The sequence below is a fragment of the Staurois parvus genome, unplaced genomic scaffold (assembly GCF_062004578.1).
Source record: "Staurois parvus isolate SC_StPar_1 unplaced genomic scaffold, SC_StPar_1.0 ptg000365l, whole genome shotgun sequence".
NCBI lineage: Eukaryota > Metazoa > Chordata > Amphibia > Anura > Ranidae > Staurois > Staurois parvus.
The window spans coordinates 1765112-1786129 of NW_028318161.1; the positions used below are offsets into that span (position 1 = coordinate 1765112).

Here is a 21018-nt window from a genome sequence, read left to right on the forward strand (position 1 = left end):
TTATACCCCCTTCCTGCCCAGGCCAATTTCCAGCTTTCAGCTCTTTCACACTTTGAATGACAATTGCGCGGTCATGCAACACTGTACCCATATGAAATTTTTATCATTTTTTTGTGACAGATAGAGCTTTATTTTGGTGGTATTTAATCACCTCTGGGTTTTTTATTTTTTCTTAAACCAAAAACCACTGAAAATTTTGAAAAAAAAATTTTTTTTCATAGTTTTTGTTATAAAATTTTGTAAATAAGTAATTTTTCTCCTTCACTGATGTGCGCTAATGAGGCTGTAGTGATAGGCACTGCTAGGCTGCACTGATGGACACTGATAGGTGGCACTGATGGTCACTGATGAGGAGGCACTGGTAGGTGGCACTGATGGGCATTGACAGGCATCACCGATGGGCACTGAAAGGCAGAACTCAAATATGGCAGTGATAGGTGGCACTGACTGGCACTAATAGGTGGCACTGTTAGGCGGCACTGACAGGCAGGACTGACAGGCACTGATAGGCGGCACTGATGCACACTGATAGGCGGCACTGACTGGCACTGATAGGTGGCACTGATTGGAAGCATTGATAGGTGGCACTGACTGGCATTGATAGGTGGCACTGATGGGTGACACTGAAAGGCAGCTCAGATGGGCACTGATATGTGGCATTGATGTGGCACTGATGGGCACTGAAATGTGGCACTGATGGGCACTGGCAGGTGGCATGGATGAGCACTGACAGCTGGCACTGATGGACACTGACAGGTGGCACTGCTGGGGCTACACAGATCATCAGGGCACACTGATCATCAGTGCCCTGATGATCTGTGTACATGTCCCCTCCGAGGAATGCTGATTACCGGCTCTCCTCTCCTCTCACACTGACAGCTCGTGAGCAGAGAAATGCCGATAACCGGTATTTCCCTGTTTACATGTGATCAGCTGTGATTGGACACAGTTGATCAAATGGCCGAGCCAACATCTTCGGCTCTTTCTGTTGATCGGTGATCCGCTGTGTCCCGGAGCCGCGCATGCGCCGTTAGAATGGGAGGATGTCATATGATGTCCTCCCAGAACGAGAGAACCGCCTTGCGCCCGTCATTGTACTATATGGCGGGCGGGAGGCGGTTAAATACTCATACCAACTCATCTGGCACCAACAACCATGCCACGTTCAAAGTTACTTAAATGCCCTTTCTTCCGCATTCTGATGCTTGGTTTGGACTTCAGCAAGTCGTCTTCACCATGTCTAGATGCCTAAATGCATTGAGTTGCTGCCATGTGATTGGCCGATTAGCAATTTGTGTTACCAAGCAATTGAACAGGTGTACCTAATAAAGTGGCCGGTGAGTGTATGTTTATTTATTTTTAATAAACTGGGGAAGGGTTAGAAATCATCAAAACAATAATAAAAGTAAGTAATTATTAAAGTTATCCAGCTATCCATCTTTGGTGTGGTCCTTGTAACCAATAAATACAGACAAAACAGAAAACCAAGGTCAAGAAGGGTTAGAAACCCTATTGATTTTTTTGCTATCTGTTTTCACATTGGGGAGATTTTCCCATGCTTTCTGTCTGTGTATGGGGAAAGGTTAGAACCTCTGTCAGTTTTATTTCCCCATCAATTCTTCTCACTTCCTTCGATTTCATGCTGCCTTTTAGTGTGCTCTAATGCCACTTCATATTTATTTGCAATAAACTTGGATTATTAGTTAGAATGCCCCAATGTTTTTGCAGAACATCACGTACCCTATTCCACTGGGCCCCATACTGTGTTATTAATCGAACAATGTTCCCCTCATTGCTTACGACCTCTTTTTTTTCCTTGACCTGTAAAATACTTTTTCTATCACGTTCAGGTATCACGTTTATTGCAAATTGTAGGGCCTACACCAAAATGACAGCATGTCGGGCACGTAACCTAGAAGATATTCTTATGCAATCAGAATTTGTTAAAAATCCAACCCAGAATTGACTCACTGAATACCCTCAATCTAAAGGCATGTTTGCTAATGGAAAATGCCAGATAAGTCCCTTTGTAAATCGCACTGATACATTTCATGATAGTGTGAATAAAAAGAGGTTTCAAATTCAGAATCTAATAAAATGTAGTACTACAAGAGTTGTTTATATGATAATTTGCCCTTGTGATAAATTCTATATAGGAAAAACTAAACGCCCCTTAAAGGTTTGAATAGGAGAACATATGAAGGAAATAAGGGAACAGAACCCTGAAAAGCCTTTAGCTAGACATTTTGCCCTTGACCATAAAGGTAAACTAACCGATCTAAAAGTAAAGGGCATTTATGTGCTCAGGATTCACCAAAGACGGGGTTTTTTGATTGTATTTTGTTACAAAGAGAAAAGTTGGTTCTATAAGTTACAAATTTTAACACCATTAGGTTTGAATGTTGAGATGGATTTACAGGTTTTCTTGGAAAAATATGTCTTTGATAAAAGATGTGAACTCTGTGTGTTAGATTAATTCTGCCCCATACTCTTTTAGGATATTGTTACGCATTGAGGCAGTGGTTTGTAGCGGTATGCTACCCATGCATGATTCTATATGCGTCCGGATGTGGTTATTTTAATTAACACATGCGTGTCTAGTTTGTTTGTTTTATTCATGTTTAATAAGTGTTGAATTCACAATGTGAGATGACTGAATCCATGCTGCAGTGTCAATAAAATTGAGTAATAAAGCTAATGTTTTATGATAATAGCACATAGGTGGATATGCTGGACAGGTACATAAAGCTGTTTCTACCGCTGTGTATGAGACACTCAACAGTCATTGGAGAAAAAGAGAAGTTAACTATGGACAGCAACCAGTAAAGCTATATCATAAGTACTAGAATGTGTTTGCTATCTTTACTCTCTACCCCAATTTTATGTTAACCATCTCCACAACTTAAGCTCATATCATGTTGGCTCTACCTTTACTATCAACCATCTGCCTCTTTGTCCTGTGAACCAGAGAGGCAAGGGGGGTTTATTGGATTCCAGCCACCAGGACCATGTTTTTTAATACTTTTTCGGGCATGCCCTGTGTTTTATAAATAAGCTCCTCTTTACATAGTGCAAAGGTAATGGCATCATGCCATTGAGTGAGTGTGGGGGGTATGTGTGAGACCCATTTCTGCAGTATAAGTTTATGGGCCAAATAAAGTGTGTCCACATGAAATGCATTTCTTCAGGTAGTACCCCCTCTACAATAATGCCTAATAGGGCTAATTTGAGGTCCATTACTACCTGAGTGGAGCATGGAGAACTCTAGGTATCAAACATAAATTTCCAAATGCAATGTGATTTTGGGCAGCGTCACAACATATGTATAAGAGATCCATTTGCTGCGGCACATCTAGGGCAAAAGTGGAATTTCAATAGGGCATAGTGTAATCTATGTAGCATGAACAATTGACTCAGGCGTTGTAAATGGGAAAGAGAAACTTTTGGTAACATTTCCAAGGCCTGGGTCCACTCCTTATCATTGAATGACACTATATCCTGTTGCCAAGTGGTAAGACTGTTCACCTGAGTCCCGTCACTAACTGCTGTCTGGAGGGTGGAGTATAGGTCCCTTATTAACCCCCATTTAATCCCACAGTGACATGTGCTTAGTATAACCAGTATGTTCAGTAATATCCTGTACCGTGGTCTATAATTTATGTATCAGATGAAACGTTGGGAAAATACAGTTCGCTTTAAAATGGTAAGACACTACCTGGTGTTCAAGTGGAGCTATAGGGAATTGTGACAAAAAATACCCTTTATGGGATCATGTAAATGTACTTAATTCCAACCATATCAATGATGTAGCTGGGAGGCTATAAAATAAAGTCTAGCATTAGGTACTGCCAACCCTCCCCCATTGGCAAAAACTATTTAATATACTGTAATAATGTTTGGCCTTAATTTCCGTAATTTATATCTTTATAGTCTGAATAAGTGAGTGAAACTTTGAGACTGCCCGACAAATATACATTTCTTTTAGCTTTTGAACTCTGTACAATAATGTGGAGACATTCTTCCCTCCTACATTTGCTGATAGCAATAACCTTGTTCTATTATTGATTGTATCACTCTATGGACAGCAGTGGAAGAGCACCAGTCTGTCTGTGTAGTCATGCTATGTTACTGTATTTCACAGCAGGTTAATTATAATGTCACAACTCCTGATTCTTGGCACCCACTTAGGCAGGTGTACCCTCAATAAAATACCTTTAAAATGTCATTATATTAAGTGCATAGTTCACATAAGCTCCTGGGCATCACCCTTTTCCCTGTCACTTAGGTTGCACCTTGAATATGTAGACACAGAAAATCAGCTGCAAAGACTTTGAGGGCCTATTTATGTTATCTGTTTTAACAGAGCAAAACTCATGAATTTTGCAGTATTGAAATGCATTTCAAGCACAAATTCCATTCATCCTATAGAGCTAGTCCACATCTATGAGCTGCAGGTGTGAAAGAGAAAGGAAGACTTTGTGGGTCCATTTACACCTAAGCATGTCCATATGTGCTGCATGCACACAGAGCAGTGTAAATCCAGCCTTATGGTCTCTGCCTCACCAGTTGCTGAGATAATGTGAGCGTCAAGGAGATAAAATAAGGTATCATTTGGACTTAGGATCAGAAAATCTGACTAAACTAAAGAAAATCGTAATTTTTTTTATCATTTCTGTATGGAGACACTGATGCACATGTCTACATGCAATGTCAATGAGTGACTGAATAGAATAACGGAATATGAAAAAAGAATAAGCAACCTAAAAGTTCTAAAGGATTCCTAATAAATACGGAATGTATCATCCTCTTCTTTGTGTCCTCTGAATAACCCTATATTCCTAGGTACAGAATTCACTATGCACATGTGAAGAAATTCCTAATTCACCTTCTCTGTCAGTAGAATTTAATTTCCATTATACAGTGCCTGAGAGAAAGGAAGTATGTCAGAGTCTCGCCTGGGAGCGTGTCTGATTCTACCTAACATTTCTGTGGTGCAGTTCAGAAGACAAAAGAAGACATCTGAGTGGTTGTTGTGGTTTCAGGCAAACTTAATTTATGGGGCACCATTATAACTTACCAGGTAGACCCCAGGCTTTCACTTGAGCTGTCCTAAGGAGAATTTAAAAATAGAATAAAAAATAAAGAATAAAAATCATATTCAACAAACACCAACAATATTGAAAGTTTCAGAATTTTTGGTAACGTCCCACCTTTTACATATGCAAATTCAGAAAGCTACCAACTTTCCTATAGAAACACAATGCTTACATAGAAAATCTAACCCATTTCAATGATTAATATCTGTGCTCATGAACTACTGATTTACCTTGAGCTGAAGCTCAGCTGACTCACACAGAGTTGTACACATCCCACATACCTTGTAAGACTGCTGATTCTCTTAAATAATAGAAGTCTTTGACTCAATATGTCTCCTATTAAGCCAGATACTGGCCATACTTGCCTGCAATTCACTGCTGCATGAGGAATCACATACAGTATGCCACTGTATAATATTATTACAGTGGCATAGAAATAGGGTAGCAAAGAAGTCAGCCACAACCAGGCTCATAGCACCTGGTAAGCTGAGACTCTGATATACTAGTGCATATCATTCTCCCTTATTGCACCAATGGAAGCATCATTATGGTGTGCTTATAACTTTGCACGAGCTGTCATGCTCACAGTATATTGCATTGTGTTGCTTCTAAAAAAAAAATACCTCAAACCCTGGTTCATATTTTACACTGGAGCCCAGAGAAGATTATTTATACCGCTGTGATAGCAGCTCTTATTCTGAAGGCTTATACCATAATGAGTAAGTAAGAGCGGGTGGCTGGTGGCTCTTACTTTCTCAAGGTGACCAAATCCAAAATTGACATCTTACCCAGTGAAACAAGTGCAATAAATTCCTCAGCCCTAACAATATTAACCCCATAAACAAAATAAACTCATTAAACATTCCACAAATCACTGTGAAAGTATATAAAAGTCAAAACATCACTGTAAAAAACAAATCTTCTTTCCAGTTTGTTCAACCATGTGCAATCCTCAAACACTCAAAAAAAGGCTCACCAGATATGTATGACCTTATTTATAAGTAGGTCATAAATCCCAAAATAAACAGACCAGGTCACATCCAGTCCCTTTTTTCTTCTCCAGTTATTTCTCTGGTTAAAGGTCAATAGTGGAGCTCCCCTCTCTGCTCATCACCAAATGTAGTTAAGAGCAAACCATCTCCACAGTGCAATAGAGTTTAAAAATAGTGTTTTTATTTTAATAACAAATGCCTACTTACATAAAAGTTCTTTATACTAAATGCTGATTTATCCAGGAATTGGTTCCATACAAAGAAATATTCAATACGTCTGGGTTCCCTTAGCATCTGACATCACATCCACTTCAATACGTATTGTTATCAGGATTTCCACAGGAGATAGCTCCTGAGGAAGTTCTTAACTGGAGGACCAACTGGAGAGGAAAGAGAGACTGATGTGCCCTGATCTGTTTTATCTTGTAACGTATACCGGTAACCTTCTTACAAATAAGAGATAATACAGTACATATTTGAGAAGTTTTGTTTATGAGGAATGAACAGATTGTTTCTGATGTGAGAGTTTATTGCACATGTCTCACTTATGTGATTTATTTATGATTGGAGGATAGTGATATGTATTTAAGTATATATAAACATTTTTTTCATGAGGGTATAGTCCTGAGATATTTAGAAAGATTTTTTGTTGTATTGTCCAGGGGGATCAAAGTATTTTTCCAGCTGCATGGGTAGAGGTAAGGTGAATATCCAGAACGCAGGTTAATGTAAACTGCTAGACCTTCATGATCCACTTCTTATCCAAGTATAACTTTAGGCTGCTGGATTGGGCTGGGTATGGCTACTCTTTGCCTTAGTGAAGTGAATGTTTACGATTGGTGGCATGGATACCTATAACATATATTTGCCTGACACAGTGTAACAACTGTCTTGACAGGTAAGACTTCTTAGGAAATTTATTAAAAAGGAGAGCACAGCTACTGTGGAATCTGGAAGAGATTCTTCAAAGCAGACTGCCAGTGCAATGTTCGGGTTGCAGTGTCTTAGTGATGTGGAACATGACTAGTGTCTTCTGTGGCAATGGCAGACCTACTGTATTTCCACAGTAAAGTAGCAGTCCAAAGCGACATCACTGAGCGATCTAAAGGTTATGCAAGTGCAGGGCTGAGCATGTTGAAGAAATGAGATTTATTGGATGAACATAACCTACACTTTTTTGTTTGTATTTCTGGAATTAGGCAATTCTGTCCATCCAGTAACTTACATTAAAGCCGGACTCCAGATAGAATTTTTATTTACACTTTCAATAGTGGGTAAGAGCTAGAACTTCAGTCAAATTTTTATTGTTGCCTATGACTTTAGTGGAGAGATGTACCCTTGCCTTCTAAGCTGTTGACACATGATAAGAAATTAAAGGGTTTGGTTATCACCAGGACAGGAAGACACAGGGTTATTTACTAAAGCTGGTTCACTCAGAATCTCATGCACTTTTGCATAGAAACCAATCAGTTTACTGGTTTTATTGCTAAAGCTTAATTGAACAAGCTGAGCTTGAAGATGATTGGCTACCATGCACAGGTGCACCAGATTCTGAGTGAACCAGCTTTAGTAAATAAACCCCACAGACTACCAAAAAGAGCACACAGGGTATTATTTACTAAAACTGCATGGTGCAAAATGTGGTGCCACTCTGAATAAAAATCACTTTCCAGTTTTTATTGCCAAAGCCTAATTGAAAAAGTTGATGTTTAGAAGCTAATTGGCTACCATGCACAGCTGCATCAGATTCTGAGTGCACCAATTTTAGTAAATCTCCCCCACATTGTCTTGGTTATAAAACATATATAATTAGGTGATATTAACAAAATTAATTTAGGCACTAAAAAGTTAACATCCCGGCAGAATGTGAGATCCAAGCTCAGATACTCACTCCAATCAGAGCAAGAAGCAGGGGAGTGTAGATTCACTTTTAGCAACCCCCTCTTCTCTTAAGACAAGCATGCCTATTAGTAATAGATTGCCCCATGACTTAATACAAGAAACTATGTGCTCTGGCTTACAATGCTACTAGTGGGGCCAAGGTAGAAGAGAGTAGACGTACCATACAGTGATGGGTGAAACAAGATGGAAGGCACTCTGGAGGAGTCAAGACTGGCCGCTGGTAGCAGAGTAATCCATGAATGTAGCAAAGTGTCAGGGCAGGCAGCAGACAGTAGAGATATCCAGTACCTTTTTCAAAGGTCAGGGCATGCAGTAGAGGAATCCAAGAACGTGGTAAAAGTCAGCAACAGGAGTGAACAAGCTACTCAGACGCAGTTGTTTAGCAGGAAATGCTATCACAAACACAGATGTACAGGCTGATTCACTTTAAATGAGCCTACTCCTGGGCCATTGACTAATTCAATACCTGGGGAGGGGTGTGACCAGACTAGTCACACCACAGCTCACAAGGAGGTCAGGGAAGGTGCAGGGCAGCAGAGGGGGACCTCAATTTAAGTTCAAATCCAGAATCTATCAGGGATCAAAAGCTGGTACTGAAGATTATCCCCACCTTAGAAAAGGTAAACCACTTCTTGAAAATAAAAAACAGTGAAGTCACATACATGTTGCACAAAAATGCTTGACAATATTAGCAAATTTAGATTGCATGCACACAGGCATATTAAAGTAGTCCTTCTAGGATAGATCTTTCTGACAGGAGCTAGAAGAAAAAATCCAGCATAAACATGCTTGTTTAGATTTATGAATATTCATTTATTCTAGCCATTTTGCACATCTAACCAGCAGTGGTATACACTATAGTTTTAGCAGTCTCTAGTTAGTTTATATTAGCAAAAAAAGCTGTAGATTGCATTCCTAAATAAGTTTTTTTTTTTTTGTATCCACAGTGATTACAGGTATGTGGCAGCTGCTCTTGCTGTCATGAGGAACGTCACCCAACAGATCAATGAACGAAAGAGGAGACTGGAAAATATTGACAAAATTGCACAGTGGCAAGCATCAGTTCTGGACTGGGAGGTTTGTAGACAATATTACATTTGTGGGGTTATTATTATTAGGCAGTTATCATCTTATTTCCTTAATATCTGTTTAGTTTATGCTTTTTTCATGCAAGCAATAACTAAAATATGCCGAGTGAAAAGAGGCAATTAGAGTAAACTTATTATTATTCTTATTATACAGGATTTATACAGCGCCAACAGTTTGCCCAGCGCTTTACAATATAATGGGAGACAATACAGCAACAATGCAGTTCAATACAAGAGGGTTAGGAGGGCCCTGCTCCGTGGAGCATACAATCTAAGAGGAAGGGAAAATTATGCCTTTTATTTAAAGTATAACTAAAGTATAACTAAAAAAAAAACTTTTTTTTTTAGTTATGGACCCAGTGGAGATAGATTAGAATACCTGTCAGGATTTTATTCTTGTCTGTGCCCCGTTAGGAGATTCAACCTCTCTATTTGTCCTGTTTATCATTATCATCGAAAGTGATATTAAAAGAAAGTCCCAAATTGTGAATTGCTCCCAGAACAGTAATAGAGGGAGAATCTTCCAATGAGGACACTAGTTCTGGTGATCTGGGGTTCCCCAAGCTATTCTCTAAATTTACAGGGATTTACTCTCACTTTCTGTTTAGCCTATGGAACAGAAAGTGAAGGGAAATCTCCCCAATGGTACACATATAGCACAAATAAACCTTATGGGGGTTATAACCCTCCCTTAGTCTATCCAAAATGATAAAATGTTTTGCCTATATTTCTACTTCTAAACTGTAGCAAAGTTCACCAGCCTGTAAACAGCCATTAGGTAACATGTTTCCCTGTTCTGGTTGTGAAATCTGATACTTGATTGTTTACTACAGATTACTAGACAGATTGAAACTGGATCTTTATAAGTTTATTATGTCTTTATGACCAATGATCAGGTGCTCTGCCTTCCTATATCAATTGTCAAGACTAATAAGATCCATTGAATCCTTTCGCACAGGGTTTTAATGGTCATTGAAGATTGTCAATTGACCATACTGCTGGTGTGTGTACATGGCAACAGAAAAAAAATGTATACAGTGTCATGTAGTACAAGGCATGTAGATTGTGGTGTACTGCAGTGTGAGTCCCCATTGGCACCTACTGTATTTATAAATTGGGGTGCCATTCTAAATGAATGGCAAGACAACACACAGTATGGCGTGCCTTATGTTACTATTGTGGTAAAACACAGTGTCAATGCAATGCAGCTATCCCCGCACGTTTCAGGTGTGTACATATGAACCCCTGCATCTCCATTAATTAAGAGGTTGCCTGTATGCAGATTCACACTGCTCAGGAAACATAAACAAGCAGCTTTTCACATTCTGGTGGCCTCTGCAGCCCTGGGAATGAGTCTTTGAGTTAGGATATATATATACAAAAGTAAAAAATTATTTGCCCCCTTCCTGTGGTTTTTTTGTGTGCATATTTTTCACACTTAAATGATTCACAAATAACAAATTTTAAAATTACACAAAGATAACCCAAGTAAAAACAGTTTTTAAATTATGATTTAATTTATTAAAGGAAAATAGCTGTCCAAACCTGCCTAACCCTATGTGAAAAAGTAATTGTACTCCCCCTTGCTAAATCATGAATAAACTGTGATTAAACACATTTTTTTGAAAGCTGAGTTAAATTTCACTTGCCACACCCAGACCTGATTACTGCCAGAGCTGTTGAATCAAGAAATCACTTAAATAGAAGCTGTCTGACAAAGTAAAGCATTGCTAAAAGATTTAAAAAAGCAACATATCATGCCACGATCTAAATAAATTCAAGAACAGATGAGAAACAAAGTAATTGACATGTATCAATCTGGAAAGGGTTACAAAGCCATTTCTAAGGTGAGGGCCATTATCCACAAATGGAGAAAACAGTGGAACAGTAGTGAACCTTCCCAGGAGTGGCCGGCCTACCAAAATTACTCCAAGAGCACAATGATGACTCATCCAGGAGGTCATAAAACAACCCAGAACAGCATATTAAGAACTGTAGGCCTCTCAGCTTCAGGACCTGGATGACTTGCCATAATTGTTGGAACCATAAATTCTGTGCTCTATCAGAAAATCCTGTAAGAGAATGTCCAGCCATCAGTTTGTGACTTCAAGCTCAAGTGCACTTGAGTTATGCAGCAGGAAAATGGTCCGAAACACTAGCAAGTCCACCTCTGAATGGCTCAAAAAACAAAATTAAGGTTTTGGAGTGGCCTAGTCAAAGTCTGAGCTTAAAACCGATTGGACCCTCTAATATGGCTGAATTAAAAAAATTCTGCAAAAGAATAGTGGGCCAAAATTCCTCCACAGTGTTGTGAAAGGCTCATTGCCAGATATTGCAAACACTTGATTGCAATTGTTGCCACCAAGAGTGCAATTACTTTTTCACATATGGCCCGGAAAGTTTGGACAGCTTTTTTCCCTTAGGAAGCTTTTATTTAACATAGGTCAAATAAAAAAACAGGCTTAAAGGAGACCACCAGGATGTAGAGTTATAGGGAACCCTAAGTGATATATTTCCATATACTATTGAATATCAGAATGTCCAATAACTAATTACAAAGAATTTTCAGCGTCTTGGAAAGCTTCAGTTAAAATAAATGTAGATTAACTAGACAGCTAGATGATTATCAGCAAGCCTGCTCCAATTTGTGTTTCTGGTTGATCTCTTTTAATAAGTTACTATGTGGAGCTGGAGAGAAGTGGTAAGCCAAACTGAGTCCACTGGAACATATATCCACTGATACATGTAGAAAGGCACTAAGGCACTATGGACTCACCACCAGTTTAACTATCAAGATCCCTATTGTATTTATGATCCATACCTATGATGTTTTCATGATAATGTCTATGAAGACCTTATGTGGAATTTGAGATGCTTGAACATCAAATTGATATGCTATGTGCTTCAGAATCACATATCAGACAGGCTAATTATCTATGTGATGAATATAATATATTAAAACATCTAAAGACCTCATGGACTATTCCTATCACATCTATTTGCACTGATTTTGTTGTTGAGGGACAAGGTGTTTGCAGTTTTTGATTTTGGCATAATGAAGAATTTCTAATGCTTGATACATATTTTTAATTTTTGACAATTAATAATTGATAGTGTGCAGGGAAAGGCCTGATGTGGTTCTATCGGTGCTCTAATCACCGTTTCTTATCTTGTGTTGTATTGGGTCTACATATATGTTTAAGATACATGTGCATGTGTGTGTGTTTTGTGTATATGTACATTGCTCAAAAAAATTAAAGGAACACTTTGAAAACACATCAGATCTCAATGGGGAAAATTATCATGCTGGATATCTATACTGGCATGGACTGGATAATGTATTAGGAAAGTAAGGATGCCCCATTGTTTGATGGAAATTAAAATTATCAACCTACAGAGTGACTGAACTCAAAGACGTGAAAAAAATTATGCAGCAGGCTAGCCCATTTTGCTGAAATTTCATTGCAGCAACTCAAAATGGTACTCAGTAGCTTGTATGGCCCCCATGTGCTTGTACGCATGCCTGACAACGTCAGTGCATGCTCCTAATGAGATGACAAATGGTGTTCTGGGGTATTTCCTCTCAGATCTGGATCACTGAGTTCCTGGACAGTCTGAGGTGCAACCTGGTGGCATTGGATGGACCGAAACATGATATCCCAGAGATGTTCTATTGGATTTAAGTCAGGTGAGCGTGGGGGCCATTCAATGGTATCAATTCCTTCATCCTCCAGGAACTGCCTGCATACTCTCACCACATGAGGCCAGGAATTGTTGTGCACCAGGAGGAACCCAGGACCCACTGCACTAGCGTAGGGTCTGACAATGGGTCCAAGGATTTCATTCCAATACGTAATGACAGTCAGAGTTCCATTGTCTAGCCTGTAGAGGTCTGTGCATCCCTCCATGGATATGCCTCCCCAGACCATCACTGACCCACCACCAAAACGGTCATGCTCAACATGTTCTGCACGGCTTCTGCAGACCTTTTCACGTCTGTCACATGTGTTCAGGGTAAATCTGCTCATCTGTGAAAAAGCCAGTGATGTACTTGCCAATTCTGGTATTTAATGGCAAATGCTTGAGGTCTATGGTGTCAGCCAGTGAACACAAGCCCCATTAGAGGACGTCAGCCTCATGAAGTCTATTTCTGATTATTTGATCATTGTTTGGTCAGAGACATTAACACCAGTGGCCTTTTGGAGGGCTTTGGCAGCACTCTTCCTGTTCCTCCTTGCACAAAGGAGCAGATACCGGTCCTACTGAGGTTAAGGACCTTCTACGGTCCTGTCCAGCTCTCCTAGAGTAGCCACCCCTCTCCTGGAATCTCCTCCAGACTGTGCTGGGAGACGCAGTGAACCTTCTGGCAATGGTACATATTGATGTGCCATCCTGGAAGAGTTGGACTGCCTGTGCAGCCTCTGTAGGGTCTAGGCTTCATTCTACCAGTAGTGACACTGAACCTAAAATAGCCCAATGTAAAACTAGTGAAAAACAGTCAGAAAAGATGAGTAGGGAAAACAATGTCAGTGGCCTCCACCTGTAAAACTATTCCTGTTTTGGGGATCATCTCATTGTTGCTCATCTAGTGCACCTGTTGTTAATTTCATTGACACCAAAGCAGCAGAAACTGATTAACAACCCCCTCTGTTACTTAACTGACCAGATCAATATCCCAGGAGTTTAATTGACTTGATGCTATACTCTAATTAAAAAGTGTTCCTTTAATTTTTTTGAGCAGTGTGTATGTATATGTGTGTGTGTGTGTATGTATGTATGTGTGTGTATATATATATATATATATATATATATATATATATAACATTTTACATTTATTTTATGTTTTTTAAATTTTATTTCAGAATAGGAATGAGTTGCATTAGGAAAGTACAGTATATGTACAGTGAGTGCAAAGAATCAAATGAGCTCCAAACACCATTTTGAAGACAAATTATCCAAAAAAAGGATGCTGCACTACCAAATGGCATATCCACACAATTGATTATTTTTCACTGCAGTGCAAACAAAGGCATATAGATACGCACATTAAACAGTTTCAGGTGTCCCCGACATTCATCAGGTTCACAGGTTCTGTGTGCTTGCTTATGTACCTTTGCACTGTTGCAGAAAATAAATCCATCATGTAGAATTGTTATTTGGCAGTCCAGCTTTCTTTTCTTTGACATTAAATATAGATTTATCAGTTGATAGAGATATTTTGCACTGTTTTTATGTTAAGCCCCTAGGGCCTTTTTTTTACAGTTTATCATTGTTTATAGATGGTTGCCAATTTCTATAAAATAAAATAGGGTTGTGTTTTAAAATGCAAAACTGGAGTGAAAATTATATATAATATTCGTGAGATCCTGAAAAGTTGATTGTGAGTCCCCATTGGACATCCAGATCTGTAGGTGGGTACCTAGCATATACAGAACACCAGTGATGTAGAAGATAACAGAACACCATTGTTGCAATAGAAATGTTGGATATCTTCATGAAATAAACAGCCGCCATCTCTTGTCCCTAAAGCCTCTAGTTTTGTGTTCAGCCATGTTGCTTGGGGCTCAAGAAAGAAAGTGAATAATCTGAACCACCAGTGGCATCAGTCAGTTGTGTTGCAGGTGGCTATATATAATTTTACTGCTCTGTGTTTTTTGGTTGTATTTTCAAGTCAGTTTTAAAATATATATCATGCTGCATGGATAAAGAAAAGCTATTTCCTAGTGAAAACATTTTTATAGGACAGTCTGGCTTGAATCATTATTCCTTATGAGTTATGTGAGATTTAAAGCATTTTTATAAGAGGTCTTTGAAAGCCAGCAGTAAATCTATTGGAGAAAATGGATATATATCAATTCTGAGATGATTAGTTTTCATTGTACTGTATAGGAGAACAGAGGTGACCCCGATAGGTGGCTGTCACCTGCGCTAGCTGTGGAACTGCCTGATTGATATTCATACTCCTAAATTACAGGCTTCTTCCTTTTTCAGAGGTCATACCTTCACTTTCCTATTTTATTTAACCATAAGTAACTGCTATGTGACAAAAGAGAATGAGGACTTTCCTCCATCATTGTGGAAATAAATAAAAGGACTTTTTATTTTGTGTTTTGAAAATTATTTTCTTAACAATCAACCCCCCCCCCAAAAAAAAAAAAAGAAAAGAAGAATATTCTAATGTTTGAATAGTAAATGTAAACTTCTCATGTAGTGCAATAAAGATCTGTGCTTACATTTTTTTTGTAAGTTGTTATACAGATTGGAGCATATCTAGATGTAAGCTTTTTATGTGTATGTAATAAACTATTTTATACAGTTTTAAGCTAATCAAAATAGCAGTATGAGGAAAGTTTTTGTTAAATAAAATCAGTATATATAGTTAAATAGCTTGGAACTACACATATGTTTTTTGGTGAGAAAGTATAAGGTTATATAATATCATTCAACCTTATGAGACCATGTAATGCCAGGTTCTGATGCCATCTGCTACACTGCATTAAACACCTTTTATAGTAACTCATGCACATGTTTCATGATGTTTAGAGATATGAATTCTAATAAGCAAGAGACACTGAAGATTTCACCATAGAAAGAAAGCAGTAGGAAACTACACGAGGAAGAAACTAAGAGTGGCTAAGGACATTATTGTGTGTGGGCACTGCTATGTTTTGGGGAGTCACAGCTGTTTATGTTGCTATTGTCCATACTAAGCCCAACTGTAGACAGGTATAGCTACTGACTTTCTAATCTGAACCCAACCAGTTAATCAATGGCTGTGCTTGAACACAGTTCAGGAAGGAAGACAGCAGCCCAGTAACCCCTTTTTCTTAGCCATATCCATGACTAGAACTGTAGCCAGGCCAAGCTTGAATCTGTTGTTTGGTATCAGAAATGTTTCATCTGAGAGTTACTGATTATGAGAGGGGTTTGGGATGATGGGGGGTGAAAAGTAGAGTCTGTCTAGGACAGACCTGGGTAAATTGTGGCGCTAGGGCCACGTCTAGCCCTTCCTGGAAACCCCAGGAGCCATGCATCTGTTCTTCAGTCCAAGTCAGGGTCTGTAGAGATTCCTGCTTTTACCAATCTCAGGCTCTCTCCTTCCAGCCACAGCAGAGGTCATTTGACAGGCAGTGAGGGGGGTGTTAAATCTCAAGTATTGTCCCATTGAGCTCAATGGGTGAGTTTCACTAGCGGTGCCACTTGTCAAACTCTGCACCCTGAGTTAAAAATGCCAAGGCCATGAACCAAAGCATTGTGGCTGCAGCACATGACCAGCACTGTCCACTTGTTAGTTTACAGTTCAGGCGGTCATTTACAGAAAAACTGCAGCTCATCCACCCTTTTTTTAAAAAAACCCTGAGACCCCCCCCCCAAAAGAGACCTTTTTCACGATCTAATATTCCTAGCGGCGGGAGTTTTTTTTCTATGTTTTTATGTACTTACTGACCTCCCCAAGTAAAGAATTAGTATCAAACAGAATTAAGTTTGCCCCCACCCCCACAACAGTCCCAGATTCTCACATGGCCCCTTGGGAAAGTTAATTACCCACCCTTGCTTTAGGAGGTTTGGTCCAATAATAATATATGGTAAGTTATTACCAAGAACAGGAGTTATTTTTCCACAGCTATCGAACAGGTATGAACTTTTACAGATTAACTCTTGAGCTGATTTGTGGCTGAGGAGAAGAAACTCCAGTACATAATATGATCAGGTTGACACATAAGGTATTTGATGATTTCAATACTAAGTGAAAGATGCTTGCTTAAAGTCCAACCCTAACTAAATGTCTTTTACATTTTTGCACATAGTTGAGTAGGGAAAGAACTCCTGTTAGCTTTTTACTGTAGTCTGGATAGGTTTATCCTTACATCCTGACAGAATGTGAATGGAAAAATTATCCAGTGGGGACACAGACTGCAAGAAAACACTTCGGCTTTAGTAAAATGGAGAAGGGTTAGATCCCCTGGAAAATTATTATTGCTGTCTGTGTCTTTATTCTCCAGTGAGTACTGCCCTCCTGATTTTTTTGTCTGCTGTCACAGAGATAGGAAATCAAATTTCCCCAACACAATCATGGAAAGCAATAAAAACTTGGCAGATATATTGACTATTCCTGAGTCTAAAACCTAAAACTTGGGCTTTAAGGACAGGGCAGTGTACAGTCTAGGTCACCAAAAGTTCTGAATATTAAATGACCTAGTGTGTATTTTGAAGTTATTTTAAAAATGGCAGCATCTCTCCCTTGCTCATTTCCACATAACTAACATCTGCCTTAAAGCAGAGTTCCAGCTTTTTTTTTTTACTCCCTTGAAAGACAATGGTCTCCCTCTTCACAGTCCATTTTGGCAATATATATGTAGATTTTATTTCCTAAATACCTTTTATCTGTAATTTCTGTCTCCACTTCCTGTCCCGGCCGCCTGTGCGATTACATCATCAGGCATTCCCTAGGGCTTCTGGGATATCATCTATCCCAGCAGTCCTAGGGACTGCCTGATACCAAAATCTCACGTTATTATGAGACCGGAAGTGACGCAATCGTGGGGATTTCTTCACACTGCGCAGGTGCGAGATCGCTCCTTCTTCACACTGTGCAGGTGCGAGATTGCTCCTTTTTCACACTGCGCAGGAGCAGGAACGGGAAGTGCATGCTGGGTAGCCAGCTGCACAATTTCCCGGAATAATGTCTGAGCGAGCTTCAGGTACCCACGCTTAAGATGACAGCGTTCACAATATGAGGCTGCAGTAAGTAAATTTATTTTTTATAAGAAAAGCAAAGGATTACAAGTACAGGTGATCTCAAGTTGCATTGCCTAAGCTGCCACTCTCACGTGGGTTCCTTGAGAAAAAAAAAAATTAAACGGCTAGAACTCCACTTTAAACACCTTTGTTGCTAAATGCTAAATACATTTACAGGGTTAATACAACAACCAGTGTGGAATCATTTTCTCCTTGGAAGACCACGGCATTGCCAAGCTTGTATACATGACGTATTCCCTGATGCATCTGTTATCTGACTGAGCCATTCCCTTCTAAATACGGAGTCACAGCTGTGTGCTTCAGTGAGCCCCGAATAATCCGCCGCAGAGCTGATAGGGAGCAATGACTAGCAGCTAAGAGACCCGGAGAACCTAATTGAAACCAAATTGAATACTCTGCTGCAAAAACAAGTGCAATGGGTGTACATTATTGGTTGCCTTGTCTCAGGCTGATTATATTAACACTGCATTGTGTGGCCATAATGCATGCAATTTTGAGATGGTTTCTTGAAGATGTGTCTTGCAGTTTTTTGATGGTGGTTAATGCCGAGCATGCTTGCTTAGTGATATAGGCCTCCCCATACTGTATATTTTTATCCATTCACCATATAGTCCCTGGAGCATTTTTGCAAAGGAGCGAGATCAATAACTAGTCAAGGGCCTTACCATCCCTGAGTTGAGCTGCCGTTTCCAGCAGCAAAAAGGTTAACTGGTTTTGTGCATAATAGAACAACTGCCTACATAGCTGTCAACTCGGATGCTTTCATGTGTGTTCAGATTCTCCAGCAAGGCATTGAAACTCACATTTAAAAGCCCTTTTTTTCATGCCTTCTCACATCAAACGCTGGGCTGAAAACCGTGCATCGTGCCGTTAAGATGCTGTTCTGGAGACAGGGCCAGCTTGATCAGCAAATCTCTTGAGGAAAATAAAGTCAGAGACTACAACAGGGTTTTCAAACAACAGAAAGCATCAAAAAGGGAGCCTGATGGAAAAAAAAGAGAAACGTTGCTTTTGCTTTCCCTCCCGTCTGATCTCCCCCTTGCCTGCAGTGCTAATCAGTCTGTGAGTCCCTAATTAGAACACAGCTCTGCCACTCACTAAATCAGGAATTACTGCACCCACTCCACAAGTAAATAACTCCCTTTCATACAATGTGCCTGAACAGTGTTATTAGCAATCGAAATCTTCTAATGGTTTAGTTCTTTGTATTTACCAAGCTGTTACTTGCAGGGCGTTAATGCAACCACCTCTTGGGTGGTACTCAAGTAAGTGTAGATGAACAGAGTGACAGTCCAAATTCCAACACACTCCCTCTGCACCATTCTCTACAGCCCTGTGGATCCCTAATACCTACCAACATGAAGTGCTGTTTGTTGGTTATGCTACTCTGATGTGAAAAGCTGAGGAAGTGGCTCTACAGGGTCTGAAGCATGGTTGCTTTTTTATCCATTTTTGTAATTATTGGAATTTGGGTAAATTATCAATGAATATTACAACATTCAATAAATGTATGAGTAAAATGTTTTAATTACAACAAAGCATTAACCAACTTTTTTTCTTTTTTTTTAAATCCTTTTATTGGTGTTTTCAGAAGAAAGGTTACAAAACAGAGCCTCTGGGCATTCCCTGGCTCAACACAACACAATAAAAAAACATAAACAAAACCATAAACCAATAATGCTCTCTACATCCGTGTCATTACACCACCTCCGACAATACATGAGGACAGTTGGTAATCTTAGCAGTCTTAGGATCCCAAAGAAGCAATATAAAGAAGGGAGGGGTATTACAAGATAGACCCCCCAAAAAAGTAATCACAATATTACTTTACAATAAGGCAGTAATAGGGGGTTGTTAAACAATAAGTCATACATCACCCAACTTTCCAGGGCAAGCGCAGGGCCTTTCCAGTTCGAGACAACTCTATGTCTTCCTGCACCACATTATCATTAACAGTGGAGGACGTTTCTAGCCAAATATCCCATATTTAGTGGAACTTTATTAGACACCCCCTGGACATAACGTCATCTTATAGAATGGTATAACTGAGTTCATTAAAACTTTTCAAAAATTCAGGGAGGGGGGTCGGCCAGCCTTCCATTGTAATACTATAGCCTTTCTAGCGTAAAAGAGTAACAATCCCAGTAATATTCTAGTGGCCCTGCTGAGTGCCAATGTATCTACCAGGCCTAGTAAGCACACTTCTACAGGGGGACTGTAATGGTAGTCAGGGAGTTAATGAAAGCAAAAACCTCTGACCAAAACTCATGAATATGAGGGCAGTGCCAAAAAATTAGAAAAAATCCGCAGGTGTGTATCCAGCATTGAGGAGACAGTTCAGGGCGTATTTTGTGTAATCTGGAAGGGGTTAAATAAACCATATGTGGTATTTTAAATTAGATCAATTTATCCCTCGTTGCTACCAAGTGGGAGAGGGAAAAATCCAAAAGGTCCTCCCAGTCTTTCCCATCCAGGTCTGTGACCTCCTCCCATCATTTCACTTATAAAGAATCAAGGTCCACATGTATCAAAGGAAGAAGTACTTTATAGATTACTTACAGTGGTTTTTCCAGGGAGGAGTCCTGTAGGATAATCTCCCAATCATCAGTTATTAAGTGTAACATACCAAACTGTGAGTGGAAAGTGTGAAGAAGTTGGAGGAACCTGAAGAAATGGGTACTGGGTAGATCATGCTGTGATTTTAGTTGATCCTTTGAAGCCCAGACCGAGGGATCAGGGAGGGTTTCAAATTCTGGTAGTGCAGGATTGTACTATAATGGAGTGTGTGAGGACCAAAAGGCAGAATCTGAACCACCCTTAGGCATTGTTAAATGCCATGCCTTAATGCATTGTTAAGTGCCATGCCTTTTATTGATAATTTGAGTAATGGGAATGATGTATAGATAGTAGATTGCGTAATATTTTATATGATCCCATGTGAGCCGCTTCCAAAACCACTGCTGCATTGAAATCATCTGAAATAAGCCAGTTATGGGCATGGGTGAGGGTGGCCAAATAATATGTATAAAGATCAGGGCACGCCAAACCACCTTGAGTCCATGGCCTGCAAAGGATTCGTCTACTAAATCTAGGCGGGTACGACTCCAACAAAAATGTACCAAGGAGAGAGACAAATTGAGCAAAACAGGTCTTGGATATCCATATAGGGGCATGTCAGAG

At 39.5% G+C, this 21018-nt stretch overlaps 1 protein-coding gene across 2 annotated transcripts in view; it reads left to right on the plus strand.

Annotated features, from left to right (window-relative positions):
* ARHGEF9 (Cdc42 guanine nucleotide exchange factor 9) overlaps positions 1-21018 on the plus strand; it is a 490351-nt gene that overhangs the window by 417559 nt on the left and 51774 nt on the right. For both annotated transcript variants that reach the window (XM_089685190.1, XM_089685191.1), the window contains one exon: positions 8938-9067. In XM_089685190.1, coding sequence (XP_089541316.1) covers positions 8938-9067 — 130 coding nt within the window. The remainder of the gene's footprint in view (positions 1-8937; positions 9068-21018) is intronic.